Genomic DNA, 15538 nt, shown 5'->3' with positions numbered 1-15538 from the left:
TTAAGACACTTAACACCTTACAGGTCACAGTTATGAAAACTTAGGACACTAAAGAGGCCCTTCTACTGACTCTGGAAAAACAACAAAATAAATATTCCCAGGGTCCCTGCTCATCTGGGTGAACGTGCCTTAGGCATGCTGCAAGGAGGCATGAGGACTGCAGATGTGGTCAGGGCAATAAATTGCAATGTCCGTATTATGAGACGCCTAAGATGGCGCTACAGGGAGACAGGACGGACAGCTGATCATCCTCGCAGTGGCAGACCACGTGTGACAACACCTGCACAGGATCGGTACATCCGAACATCACACCTGCGGGACAGGTACAGGATGGCAACAACTGCCCGAGTTACACCAGGAACGCACAATCCCTCCATCAGTGCTCAGACTGTCCGCAATAGGCTGAGAGAGGCTGGACTGAGGGCTTGTAGGCCTGTTGTAAGGCAGGTCCTCACCAGACATCACCGGCAACAACGGCGCCTATGGGCACAAACCCACCGTCGCTGGACCAGACAGGACTGGCAAAATGTGCTCTTCACTGACGAGTCGCTGTTTTGTCTCACCAGGGTTGATGGTCGTATTCGCGTTTATCGTCGAAGGAATGAGCGTTGCACCGAGGCCTGTACTCGGGAGCGGGATCGATGTGGAGGGTCCGTCATGGTCTGGGGCAGTGTGTCACAGCATCATCGGACTGAGTTTGTTGTCGTTGCAGGTAATCTCAACACTGTGCGTTACAGGGAAGACATCCTCCTCCCTCATGTGGTACCCTTCTGCAGGCTCATGCTGACATGACCCTCCAGCATGACAATGCCACCAGCCATACTGCTCGTTCTGTGCATGATTTCCAGCAAGACAGGGATGTCAGTGCTCTGCCATGACCAGCGAAGAGCCCGGCTCTCAATCCCCCCTTTGTTCTTGGACACATTATTCAATATCTGTTAGTCACATGTCTGTGGAACTTGTTCAGTTTATGTCAGTTGTTGAATCTTGTTATGTTCATACAAATATTTACACATGTTAATTTGCTGAAAAGAAACGCAGTTGACAGTGAGAGGACGTTTCTTTTTGAGTTTACAAGGTAAAGGTTTATTCCAGTTTGTAAGAATATTTAGTAGCTGGTCCCCCTCTGCTCCCCTCTCCTCCAGACTCCCTGGTGAGTGCGTCCCTGGAAAACTTCCGCCGCCAGTCTCGGGGTAAGAACGAGAACATGGAGGCACAGCCACCTGACCCTCTGACCCAGGGACTGGGAGACGCCTTCGCTGCCATGGTGACGCACCTGCAGTCACCTTATGACATCATCTGTCAGAAACTGGACAACGCCAGTGAGTACAACCTAGTAACAACCCATCTATACACTTTTGCTTAATTTCTTTATTTGTGTTTATTAAGGATCCTCATTAGCTGTTACCATGGCAACAGCTCCTCTTCCTGGGGTCCAGCAACAATAAGGCAGTTTTCAATTTAAGATATTACTTGACATTACATTTCATAACACATGAAGTGTGTTCCCTCAGACCACTACTCTACTACCACATATTTGGAATCCAAAATGTGTACGTGTGTAGAGTGCATGTATTATCATTTGTGTGTGTTCCTGTGTCTCTTCAGTCCCCGCTGTTCCATAATGTGTAAATGTATCTAGTTATTAAAAGAAATCTGATTCTACTGCTGCGTCAGTTACCTGATGTGGAATAGAGTTGCATGTATTCATGGCTCTATGCAGTACTGTGTACCTCCCATAGTCTGTTCTGGAGTTGGGGACTGTGAAGAGACCTCTGGTGGCATTTCTTGTGGGGTATGCGTGGGTGTCCGAGCTGTGTGCTAGTAGTTTAAACAGACACCTTGGTGCATTCAGCATGTCAACACTTACAAAAACAAGTAGTGAGCCATGAGAGATTTACGTGTTGGCTCTCCGTGTACATCCAAGGGCCAGCTGCCCTGTTCTGAGCCAATTGTAATTTTCTGAGGTCCCTCTTTGTGGCACCTGACCACACGACTGAACAGTAGTCCAGGTGGGACAAAACTAGAGCCTGTAGGACCTGCCTTGTTGATAGTGCTGTTAAGGCAGAGCAGTGCTTTATTATGGACAGACTTCTCCCCATCTTAACTACTGTTGTATCAGCATGTTTTGACAATGACAATTTACAATCCATGGTTACTCCAAGCAGTTTAGTCACCAACCAATTTCCACACCATTTATTACAAGTTTTTATTTTTTTACATTTTATTTCTCCTTTATTTAACCAGGTAGGCTAGTTGAGAACAAGTTCTCATTTACAACTGCGACCTGGCCAAGAAAGCAAAGCAGTGTGACACAAACCGCAACACAGAGATATACATGGAATAAACAAGCGTACAGTCAATAACACAATAGGGCAAAAAATAGTCAATATACAGTGTGTGCAAATGGCATGAGGAGTTAATTAAGGCAATAAATAGGCCATAGTAGTGGCGTAATTACAATTTAGCAAATTAACACTGGAGTGATAGACGAGCAGATGATGTTCAAGTAGAAATTCTGGTGTGCAAAAGAGCAGAAAAGTAAATAAAAATATGAGGATGAGGTAGGTAGATTTGGGTGGGCTATTTACAGATGGACTATGCACAGCTGCAGCGATCGGTTAGCTGCTCAGATAGCTGATGTTTAAATTTATTGAGGGAAATATGTCTCCAGCTTCAGCAGTTTTTGCAATTCGTTCCAGTCATTGGCAGCACAGAACTGGAAGGAAAGGCAGCCAAAGGAGGTGTTGGCTTTGGGGATGACCAGTGAGATATACAGTGGGGAGAACAAGTATTTGATACACTGCCGATTTGGCAGGTTTTCCTACTTATAAAGCATGTAGAGGTCTGTAATTTTTATCATAGGTACACTTAAACTGTGAGAGACGGAATCTAAAACAAAAATCCAGAAAATCACATTGTATGATTTTTAAGTAATTCATTTGCATTTTATTGCATGACATACGTATTTGATCACTTACCAACCAGTAAGAATTCCGCCTCTCACAGACTTGTTACTTTTTCTTTAACCTCTCTACGGTCGGCGGGACGAAATCGTCCCACCTACTCAACAGCCAGTTGAATCCCGTGGCGCGTTATTCAAATACCTTAGAAATGCTATTACTTCAATTTCTCAAATATATGACTATTTTACACCATTTTAAAGACAAGACTCTCGTTAATCTAACCACACTGCCCGATTTCAAAAAGGCTTTACAACGAAAGCAAAACATTAGATTATGTCAGCAGAGTACCCAGCCAGAAATAATCAGACACCCATTTTTCAAGCTAGCATATAATGTCACATAAACCCAAACCACAGCTAAATGCAGCACTAACCTTTGATCTTCATCAGATGACAACCCTAGGACATTATGTTATACAATACATGCATGTTTTGTTCAATCAAGTTCATATTTATATCAAAAAACAGCTTTTTACATTAGCATGTGACGTTCAGAACTAGCATACCCCCCGCAAACTTCCGGTGAATTTACTAAATTACTCATGATAAACGTTCACAAAAAACATAATTATTTTAAGAATTATAGATACAGAACTCCTCTATGCACTCGATATGTCCGATTTTAAAATAGCTTTTCGGTGAAAGCACATTTTGCAATATTCTCAGTAGATAGCCCGGCATCACAGGGTTAGCTATTTAGACACCCACCAAGTTTAGCACTCACCAAAATCAGATTTACTATAAGAAAAATGTTATTACCTTTGCTGTCTTCGTCAGAATGCACTCCCAGGACTTCTACTTCAATAACAAATGTTGGTTTGGTTCAAAATAATCCATAGTTATGTTCAAATATCCTCTGTTTTGTTCGTGCGTTCAAGACACTATCCGAATGGTAAAGAAGGGTGACGTGCACGACGCATTTCGTGACAAAAAATCTAAATATTCCATTACCGTACTTCGAAGCATGTCAACCGCTGTTTAAAATCAATTTTATGCCATTTTTCTCGTAAAAAAGCGATAATATTCCGACCAGGAATCTGTGTTTTAGGTTCAAAGACGAAAGAAAATAAAAACATGGGGTCGACTCGTGCACGCGCCTCAGCCCATTGTCCTCTGATAGAGCACTTGCCAAAAGTGCGAATGTTTTTCAGCCAGTTGCTGGAATTACATCATTCAGCTTTTTCCCGCCTTCTGAGAGCCTATGGGAGCCGTAGGAAGTGTCAAGTTACAGCAAAGATCCTCAGTCTTCAATAAACAGAGACAAGAAGAACAAGATCTTGTCAGAGAGGGCACTTCCTGTAAGGAATCTTCTCAGGTTTTTGCCTGCCATATGAGTTCTGTTATACTCACAGACACCATTCAAACAGTTTTAGAAACTTTAGGGTGTTTTCTATCCAAAGCCAATAATTATATGCATATTCTAGTTTCTGGGCAGTAGTAATAACCAGATTAAATCGGGTACGTTTTTTAATCCGGCCGTGTAAATACTGCCCCCTACCCCCAACAGGTTAAGAAGCCCTCCTGTTCTCCACTCATTACCTGTATTAACTGCACCTGTTTGAACTCGTTACCTGTATAAAAGACACCTGTCCACACACTAAATCAAACAGACTCCAACCTCTCCACAATGGCCAAGACCAGAGAGCTGTCTAAGGACATCAGGGATAAAATTGTAGACCTGCACAAGGCTGGGATGGGCTACAGGACAATAGGCAAGCAGCTTGGTGAGAAGGCAACAACTGTTGGCGCAATTATAAGAAAATGGAAGAAGTTCAAGATGACGGTCAATCACCCTCAGTCTGGGGCTCCATGCAAGATCTCACCTCGTGGGGCATCAATGATCATGAGGAAGGTGAGGGATCAGCCCAGCACTACACGGCAGGACCTGGTCAATGACCTGAAGAGAGCTGGGACCACAGTCTCAAAGAAAACCATTAGTAACACACTACGCCATCATGGATTAAAATCCTGCAGCGCACGCAAGGTCCCCCTGCTCATGCCAGCGCATGTCCAGGCCCGTCTGAAGTTTGCCAATGACCATCTGGATGATCCAGAGGAGTAATGGGAGAAGGTCATGTGGTCTGAGACAAAAATAGCTTTTTGGTCTAAACTCCACTCGCCGTGTTTGGAGGAAGAAGAAGGATGAGTACAACCCCAAGAACACCATCCCAACCGTGAAGCATGGAGGTGGAAACATTCTTTGGGGATGCTTTTCTGCAGAGGACAGGACGACTGCACCGTATTGAGGGGAGGATGGACGGGGCCATGTATCGCGAGATCTTGGCCAACAACCTCCTTCCCTCAGTAAGAGCATTGAAGATGGGTCGTGGCTGGGTCTTCCAGCATGACAACGACCCGAAACACACAGCCAGGGCAACTAAGGAGTGGCTCCGTAAGAAGTATCTCAAGGTCCTGGAGTGGCCTAGCCAGCCTCCAGACCTGAACCCAATAGAAAATCTTTGGAGGGAGCTGAAAGTCCGTATTGCCCAGCGACAGCCCCGAAACCTGAAGGATCTGGAGAAGGTCTGTATGGAGGAGTGGGCCAAAATCCCTGCTGCAGTGTGTGCAAACCTGGTCAAGAACTACAGGAAATGTATGATCTCTGTAATTGCAAACAAAGGTTTCTATACCCAATATTAAGTTCTGCTTTTTTGATGTATCAAATACTTATGTAATGCAATAAAATGCAAATTAATTACTTAAAAATCATACAATGTGATTTTCTGGATTTTTGTTTTCGATTCCGTCTCTCACAGTTGAAGTGTACCTATGATAAAAATTACAGACCTCTACATGCTTTGTAAGTAGGAAAACATACAAAATCGCAAGTGTATCAAATACTTGTTCTCCCCACTGTACCTGCTGGAACGTGTGCTATGGGTGGGTGTTGTTATCGTGACCAGTGTGCTGAGGTAAGGCGAAGCTTTACCTAGCATAGACTTATAGATGACCTGGAGCCAGTGGGTCTGGCGATGAATATGTAGCGAGAGCCAGCGGACGAGAGCATACGTGTCGCGGTGGTGGGTAGTATATGGGGCATTGGTGACAAAACGGATGGCATTGTGGTAGACTGCATCCAGTTTGCCGAGTAGAGTGTTTGAAGCTATTTTGTAAATGACATCGCCGAAGTCGAAGATCGGTAGGATAGTCAGTTTTACGAGGGTATGTATGGCGGCGTGAGTGAAGGAGGCTTTTTTTGCGAAATAGGAAGCCGATTCTAGATTTAATTTTGGATTGGAGCAGCGAACGGTTGAAAAGTATGCATTTTGTTTTACTAGAGTTTAAGAGCAGTTGGAGGCCACGGAGGGAGTGTTGTATGGCATTGAAGATCGTTTGGAGGTTAGTTAACCTCTCTGGGACATGTGGGACGCTAGCGTCACTATTCAACAGCCAGTGAAATAGCAGGGCGGCAAATTCAAAACAACAAAAATCTCAAATCAAATTTCTCAAACATACAACTACTATATCCCATTTTAAAGATACACTTCTCGTTAATCCAACCACATTGTCTGATTTCAAAAAGGCTTTACGGCGAAAGCATAACATTAGATTGTTAGGACAGCGCCGAGACAAGAAAATCCACACAGCCATTTTCCAAGCAAGGAGAGGCGTCACAAAAACCAGAAATACAGCTAAAATTAATCATTAACCTTTGACGATCTTCATCAGATGACACTCCCAGGACTCAATGTTACACAATACATGTATGTTTTGTTCGATAAAGTTAATATTTATATCCAAAAAGCCCATTTTACATTGGCGCGTGATGTTCAGAAAATGTTTTTCCTCCCTAAACTTCCAGTGAATGAGCACATCAATTTACAAAATACTCATCATCAACATTGATAAAATTTACAACAGTTATTGAAAGAATTATAGATACACTTCTCCTTAATGCAACCGCTGTGTCAGATTTCAAAATAGCTTTACGGCGAAAGCACATTGTTCAATATTCTGAGTACAGAGCTCAGCCATCAAAGCAAGCTATACAGTTACCCGTCAAGTTCTGGAATCAACAAAACTCAGAAATAGTATTATAAATCTTCACTTACCTTTGCTGATCTTCGTCGGAATGCACTCCCAGGACTCCCACTTCCACAAGAAATGTTAGTTTTGTTCGATAAACTCCATATTTATGTCCAAATACCTCCGTTTTTGTTCTATTTCCAACGGCATAATGCGCGAGCACAAAACCCGAGACAAAATCAAAAAGTTCCATTACCGTTCGTAGAAACATGTCAAACGATGTTTACAATAAATCCTTAGGGTCTTTATCATAAATATTCGATAATATTCCAACCGGACAATAGCATATTCATTACAGAGGAAAAAGGAGTGGCGCGCCTGCGTGACGCGCAGTAAACAACTCATTTGCCTCAGGCAGTCCACTTGAGTCAGCACTTATTCTCTCCCCGGTAACAGTAGAAGCATGAAACAAAGTTCTAAAGACTGTTGACATCTAGTGGAAGCCTTAGGAAGTGCAAAATGACCCCACAGACACTGTAGTTTGGATAGGCAATCACCTGAAAAACTACAAACCATTTCATGGTTGGATTTTTTTCTCAGGTTTTTGCCTGCCATATGAGTTCTGTTATACACAGACATTCAAACAGTTTTAGAAACTTCAGTGTTTTCTATCCAAATCTACTAATAATATGCATATCCTACCTTCTGGGCCTGAGTAGCAGGCAGTTTAATTTGGGCACGTTATTCATCTGAATATCCGAATACTGCCCCCTTTCACCAAGAAGTTAAGTGTCCAAAGAAGGGCCAGAGGTATACAGAAAGGTGTCGTCTGCGTAGTCTGCGTAGAGGTGGATCAGAGAATCACCTGCAGCAAGAGCGACATGGTTTATATCTATCTATAATTCGGCCCGATAATTGAAACCTGTGCTACCCCCATGGAGACTGCCAGAGGTCCGGACAACAGGCCCTCCGATTTGACACACTGAACTCGATCTGAGAAGTAGTTGGTGAACCAGGAGTGGCAGTCATTTGAGAAACCAAGGCTATTGAGTCTGCCGATAAGAATACGGTGATTGACAGAGTCAAGCCTTGGTCAGGTCGATGAAGACGGCTGCACAGTATTGTCTTTTATCGATGGCGGTTATGATATCGTTTAGTACCTTGAGCGTGGTTTAGGTGCATCCGTGACCAGCTCGGAAACCGGATGCACAGCGGAGAAGGTACGGGGGAATTCGAAATGGTCAGTGATCTGTTTTGTTAACTTGGCTTTCGAAGACTTTAGCAAGGCAGGGCAGGATGGGTATAGGTCTACAACAGTTTGGGTCTAGAGTGTCACCCCCTTTTGAAGAGGGGGATGACCGCGGCAGCTTTCCAATCCTTAGGGATCTCGGACGATACGAAAGAGAGGTTGAACAGACGGGAAATGGGGGTTGCAACAATAGCGGCGGATCATTTTGGAAAGAGAGGGTCCAGAATGTCTAGCCCAGCTGATTTGTACGGGTCCAGGTTTTGCAGCTCTTTCAGAACATCTGCTATTTGGATGAAGGAGAAGCTGGGGAGGCTTGGGCAAGTAGCTGCGGGGGGTGCGGAGCTGTTGGTTGGGGTAGCCAGGAGGAACGCATGGCCAGCCATAGAGATGCTTATTGAAATTCTCGATTACAGCTCAGCGTTCAACACCATAGTACCCTCAAAGCTCATCACTAAGCTAAGGATCCTGGGACTAAATACCTCCCTCTGCAACTGGATCCTGGACTTCCTGACGGGCTGCCCCTAGGTGGTGAGGGTACATAGCAGCACATCTGCCACGCTGATCCTCAACACTGGAGCTCTCCAGGGGTGCGTGCTCAGTCCCCTCCTGTACTCCCTGTTCACCCACGACTGCATGGCCAGGCACGACTCCAACACCATTAAGTTTGCAGACGACACAACAGTGGTAGGCCTGATCACCGACAACGACGAGACAGCCTATAGGGAGGAGGTCAGAGACCTGGCCGGGTGGTACCAGAATAACAACTTGTCCCTCAACGTGACCAAGACTAAGAAGATGATTGTGGACTACAGGAAAAGGAGGACCGAGCACACCCCCATTCTCATCGACGGGCCTATAGTGGAGCAGGTTGAGAGCTTCAAGTTCCTTGGTGTCCACATCAACAACAAACTAAAATGGTCCAAACACACCAAGACAGTCGTGAAGAGGGCACGACAAAGCCTATTCCCCCACAGGAAACTAAAAAGATTTGGCATGGGTCCTGAGATCCTCAAAAGGTTCTACAGCTGCAACATCGAGAGCATCCTGACTGGTTGCATCACTGCCTGGTGCGGCAATTGCTCGGCCTCCGAACGCAAGGCACTACAGAGGGTAGTGTGTACGGCCCAGTACATCACTGGGGCTAAGCTGCCTGCAATCCAGGACCTCTACACCAGGCGGTGTCAGAGGAAGGCCCTAAAAATTGTCAAAGACCCCAGCCACCCCAGTCATAGCCTGATCTCTCTACTACCGCATGGCAAGCGGTACCGTAGTGCCAAGTCTAGGACAAAAAGGCTTCTCAACAGTTTTTACCCCCAAGCCATAAGACTCCACAGACTCTCAAATGGCTGCCCGGACTATTTGCATTATGTAGCCTCACTACTGTTGTAGCCTCGCTACTGTAAATAGCCTGTCTTTTTTTACTGTTTTTATTTCTTTACCTACCTTTTGTTCACCTAATACCTTTTTTGCACTATTGGTTAGAACCTGTAATTAAGCATTTCACTGTAAGGTCTACACATGTTGTATTGTGGGCGCCTGTGACAAACTTTGATTTGGGTTCCTTGATAATTTGTGTGAGATTGTGTGCATCTAGCTTAGATTGTAGGACTGCCGGGGTGTTCAGCATATCCCAGTTTAGGTCACCTAACAGAACGAACTCTGGAGATAGATGGGGGGCAATCAATTCACATATAGTGTCCAGGGCACAGCTGGGAGCTGAGGGGCGTCTATAACAGGTGGCAACAGTGAGAGACTTGTTTCTGGGGAGATTCATTTTTAAAATTAGAAGCTCGAACTGTTTGGGCATAGACCTGGAAAGTATGACAGATCTTTGCAGGCTATCTCTGGAGTAGATTGCAACTCCTCCCCCTTTGGCAGTTCTATCTTGATGGAAAATGTTGTAGTTGGGTATGGAAATCTCAGAATTTTTGGTGGCCTTCCTAAGCCAGGATTCAGACACGGCAAGGACATCAGGGTTGGCAAAGTGTGCTAAAGCAGTGAGTAAAATAAACTTAGGGAGGAGGCTTCTGATTTTAACATGCATGAAACCAAGGTTTTTTCGGTTACAGAAGTCAACAAATGAGACTGCCTGGGTTAACCTCCACATCACCCGAGGAATAGAGGAGGAGTAGGATGAGGGTATGGCTAAAGACTATCAAAACTGGTCGTTTTGTGCGTTGGGGACATAATAAAAGGAGCAGATTTCTGGGCGTGGTAGAATAGATTCAGGGCATAATGTACAGACAGGTATGGTTGGGTGCGGGTACAGTGGAGGAAAACCCAGGCACTGAGTGATAAGAGGCTGCATCTCTGGAAGCGCTAGTTATGCTGGGTGACGTCACCGCATGTGTGGGAGGTAGGACAAAGGAGGCATCTGAGGCATGTTGAGTGGGACTAGGGGCTCCGCAGTAAACTAAAACAATGATAACTATCCTAAACAACGTTATACAAGGCATATTGACATTTGAGAGCCATAAAGCGAGGCATAAAGCAATCACAGGTGTTGATTCGGAGAGCTAGCTAAGACAACAGCTGGTAAGACAATTGGTAAGACAACAAGTAGTTTAGGTTTTAGTCAATGATTTGTGCCAAATACAATGCTTTTTTTTTTAAATACACTGCTCAACAAAATAAAGGGAACACTTAAACAACACAATGTAACTCCAAGTCAATCACACTTCTGTGAAATCAAGGAAGCAACACTGATTGACAATACATTTCACATGCTGTTGTGCAAATGGAATAGACAACAGGTGGAAATTATAGGCAATTAGCAAGACACCCCCAATAAAGGAGTGGTTCTGCAGGTGGGGACCACAGACCACTTCTCAGTTCCTATGCTTCCTGGCAGATGTTTTGGTCACTTTTGAATGCTGGCGGTGCTTTCACTCTAGTGGTAGCATGAGACGGAGTCTACAACCCACACAAGTGGCTCAGGTAGTGCAGCTCATCCAGGATTGCACATCAATGCGAGCTGTGCCAAGGTTTGCTGTGTCTGTCAGCGTAGTGTCCAGAGCATGGAGGCGCTACCAGGAGACAGGCCAGTACATCAGGAGACGTGGAGGAGGCCGTAGGAGGGCAACAACCCAGCAGCAGGACCGCTACCTCCGCCTTTGTGCAAGGAGGAGCAGGAGGAGCACTGCCAGAGCCCTGCAAAATGACCTCCAGCAGGCCACAAATGTGCATGTGTCAGCTCAAACGGTCAGAAACAGACTCCATGAGGGTGGTATGAGGGCCCGACGTCCACAGGTGGGGGTTGTGCTTACAGCCCAACACCGTGCAGGACGTTTGGCATTTGCCAGAGAACACCAAGATTGGCAAATTCGCCACTGGCGCCCTGTGCTCTTCACAGATGAAAGCAGGTTCACACTGAGCACATTACGACGTGACAGAGTCTGGAGACGCCGTGGAGAACGTTCTGCTGCCTGCAACATCCTCCAGCATGACCGGTTTGGCGGTGGGTCAGTCATGGTGTGGGGTGGCATTTCTTTGGGGGGCCGCACAGCCCTCCATGTGCTCGCCAGAGATTGTTCTTTAAGTACACACGGACCCTTCAAACTGTTTGGAATACAGAAATATTGTTTAAACAAATAATGCCACAAGACCTAGAATTGTAATGTGTATCCCTCAAAAAAAGGTTCGCTGTTAGAACTTTTCTTTTAATGAATTTAAGCAAAATTCCCCATATTCCAGGGCTTAACTTCCCATAGAAAATATCTGCCAAGTTTCTGTAAAGCTAGCCACAATATTGAACTTTTGCGGTTAGCCTTCAAAATAAAACTTTATCGAACAAAACATACATGTATTGTGTAACATAATGTCCTAGGAGTGTCATCTGATGTAGATCGTCAAAGGTTAGAGCTTCATTTAGCTGTGTTTTGGGTTTTATTGACACATGTCCTTGCTTGGAAAATGGCTGTGATTATTTGTCTCTGTACTCTCCTAACATAATCTAATGTTTTGCTTTCGCTGTAAAGCCTTTTTGAAATCGGACAATGTGGTTACATCAAGGAGAAGTGCATCTTTAAAATGGTGTAAAATAGTTGTATGTTTGAGAAAGTTGAATTATGACATTTTGTTGTTTTTGAATTTGCCGCCCTGATATTTCACTGGCTGTGTCCCACGTAGCCCATAGAAGTGAATGGATTTCGCCTTTTGAGTTGTCTCGCTGAAATTGTCTTACTCTTTCAAATGACTGCTCGACTTCTTGACTGCTCGAGCCACACAGCAGACATTGTGGGCTAGGTTTGGAATGCTGTGTTGCACGTGTAGTGCAACATTTTACGTGGCGTCATTACATCATGTACCTTCGTCATATAGGTATGCACGGGAGCTTTTACATCGGTTTTTAAAATCGCCGTTAAACTAGACATCGGGCCGACACCGATTTTGGCATTTTTAGCTATTATCGTCCGATTCCGATATAATGTGCGTCCCTATTTGCAACCCTAGGAGGTACTGATAAAAAAAAACGTTTAAAATGTTTTGCTTGAATGTGCCCTAGTGAATTGAATGTAACTCTGTGGAGGTGATTTAGTCTCTTGCATCATTGGTGCTGACTGTTGTATGTCTGTGCAGGTGTGATCCAGGATCTGCATCTGAAACTGAGGGACCACTGCTCTCAGGTCCCAGCCAGCCAAAACTTCAGACCTGCCCCTGGCACAGTGTGCTGCTCCCTATTCTATGGTAAGGACACTCTCTCTCTAATTCTGTGTCAGGCTAGAATACTCACATTCACTCAGGGCACATACACGGTCAGAAAAAGGACACATGATGAACTCTCTCCTTTGATCCTTAATCTTGACCTGGTTGAGGAGCTTTGCCAGCCAATGATCTCATCGCGGTTGATAGTGATCTCTCTCTGTGTGTACCTTCCCAGAGGACAACCAGTGGTACAGGGCCAAAGTGCTGGCCTACTCCTCTGAAGAGAAGGTGTGTGTAGGCTACATTGACTTTGGCAACTCAGAGGAGGTTGAGCTGAGTCGCCTGCGTTCCATCAGCTCTGAACTCCTGGCCCTGCCAATGCAGGCCATCCCTTGTGCCCTGGCAGGTATGACCTATTACGTGTTCAAGTCAATGTATTGATTCATCTGGAATTTCTGCTTTTCTGGCAATGTCTATTCATGTGTCATTCCATTTGTCCAAGGTGTCAATAACAAAGTTATAGCAATAAAGAAATGTATTGCCATTTCATGCCGTTTGATTCCTTTTCGTCTCAAACTCAAAGGAATCTCTAGTGCATTAAATTGTGTTTTAGGGATAGTGGTGGTGTTAACCTGATCACTTATAAACTCATCAAATAAAAATGATTGCTTGTTACACACACAATCCCACCCCTCCCCTTATAGGAGTGCGTCCCACAGCAGAGGCCTGGTCAGAGGAGACTGTGCTGATGCTCAGGCGGATGGTGTGCAACCGATTCCTGCGGGTAGAGATCCTGGGCGAGCGGGAGGGTATGGCGCTGGTGGCCATGATCGACGAGGCCAGCGACCCCCAGGGCAATGTGGCTGAGATGCTGGTCGCCACTGGTTATGCCTTGCCTTCCAACCATCAGGACGAAGAGCCCACCACCAAGGGGCAGGCTGAAGGAGCCTGGACAGAATCATCTCATGGTAACTATAAGTCAGACCTGCCAACCTGTACGGCAGTGTTTCTGCTGTACTCATTCAGTATTAAAGTCATCAATATGGTGCTAACTAGTAACAAGATCATGTTAAGAGTTTGTGATCTAGCAGCTAATGATTAAACCAATGGGGTAAATGCATGGGCAACCTCATGTTTGAGCCTTCTTTATTTAACCACAAAATATTTCACCCTCTTCATGATTGAATTTCAATTAACTGAATGAAGTCACGTGTACAATTATCAACTTTATTGTCCGTTCATCCATTGATATCATTTATTTAGTGAGGAGAAAGAGACACATTAGCACCAGGGTACAAACGCCCAATGGTGAATTTGATATTTTATTAGGATCCCCATTAGCTGTCGCGAAAGATTTATCTAGTTTTCCTGAGTTCCACATGGAACATGACATAATACAGAACATTAATAGACTAGAACAGCTCAAGGACAGAACTACATCAATTTAAAAAAGGCACACGTAGCCTCCATATTAATACATGCACACAATCTATCTAGGTCAAATAGGGGAAAGGCGTTGTGCCGCGAGGTGTTGCTTTATCTGATTTTTGAAACCAGGTTTGCTGTTTGAGTGAAATGGAAGGACGTTCCATGCAATAAGGGCTCTATATAATACTGTACGTTTTCTTGAATTTGTTCTGGATTTGGGGACTGTGGAAAGACCCCTGGTGGCATGTCTGGTGGAATAAGTGTGTGTGTCAGAGCTGTGTTTCAGTTGACTATGCAAACAATTTGGGATTTTCAACACATTAATGTTTCTTATAGAAAGAAGTGATGCAGTCAGTCTCTCCTCAACTCTTAGCCAAGAGAGACTGGCATGCATAGTATTTATATTAACCCTCTGATTACAATGGAAAGCAAGACATGCCACTCTGTTCTAGGCCAGCTGCAGCTTAACTAGGGCTTTAGTTGCAGCACTCGACCACATGACTAGACAATAATCAAAATGAGACAGAACTAGAGCCTGTACGACTTTCTTTTTGGAGTGTGGTGTCAAAAAAGCACAGCATCTCTTTATTACGGACCGACCTCTCTCCCCATCATTTGAACCATTGAATCTATATGTTTTGACCATGACAGTTTACAATCTAAGGTAATGCCAAGTAATTTAGTCTCCTCAACTTGTTCAACAGCCACAGCATTCTTACCAGATTCAGCTGAGGTCAAGAACTTAAGAACTTAAGAAATGATTTGTATTGGCCCCTAAAAGTGGTAGTAGTAGCCCATTGGGCACACCATGTAATTTCAACATGGACAATTGGGTAATATTTGGTTGTGACGTTGATCATTGAGATTACAACCCACTAAAAAAGACAACAATAAGTTTGTTGAATTTCCAATGTGTCATCACTATGCTTTCAACCATCTAAAAGCACAACCAAATCCCAATGGAAAAACGATGTCTGGTTTAGTTGTCGCCTAAATGTGTTATTAATCATTCAACTATTTAAATGCGTAACAAAGTTAAAATGGTGAAACAGACCCCAACTCCGCCATGGCTCGTTGGTCAAAGCCTATGGGGAAATACTTTTTTTTTTTTTTTTAGGGGTTTTGGATAAATGCTGAAAATAAGGACTGTGGTAAACACAGGCCTCTCATACAGTGCATTTGGAAAGTATTCAGACCCCTTGACTTTTTCCACATTCTGTTACGTTTACAGCCTTATTCCAAATTGTATTAAATTGTTAGTTTTCCTCATCAATCGACACACACTA

The 15538-nt window shown here is 44.4% G+C and overlaps 1 protein-coding gene across 6 annotated transcripts in view; it reads left to right on the top strand.

The window, feature by feature from the left end:
* Positions 1-15538, top strand: part of tdrd1 (tudor domain containing 1) — a 99445-nt gene that overhangs the window by 34186 nt on the left and 49721 nt on the right. For all 6 annotated transcript variants that reach the window (XM_014157066.2, XM_014157068.2, XM_014157065.2 and 3 more), the window contains 4 exons: positions 1146-1322; positions 12759-12866; positions 13060-13230; positions 13529-13792. In XM_014157066.2, coding sequence (XP_014012541.2) covers positions 1146-1322; positions 12759-12866; positions 13060-13230; positions 13529-13792 — 720 coding nt within the window. The remainder of the gene's footprint in view (positions 1-1145; positions 1323-12758; positions 12867-13059; positions 13231-13528; positions 13793-15538) is intronic.

Source organism: Salmo salar, chromosome ssa19 (assembly GCF_905237065.1).
Source record: "Salmo salar chromosome ssa19, Ssal_v3.1, whole genome shotgun sequence".
NCBI lineage: Eukaryota > Metazoa > Chordata > Actinopteri > Salmoniformes > Salmonidae > Salmo > Salmo salar.
The sequence above is the reverse complement of the archived record's forward strand: the minus strand, read 5'-3'. Positions and strand labels throughout refer to the sequence as shown.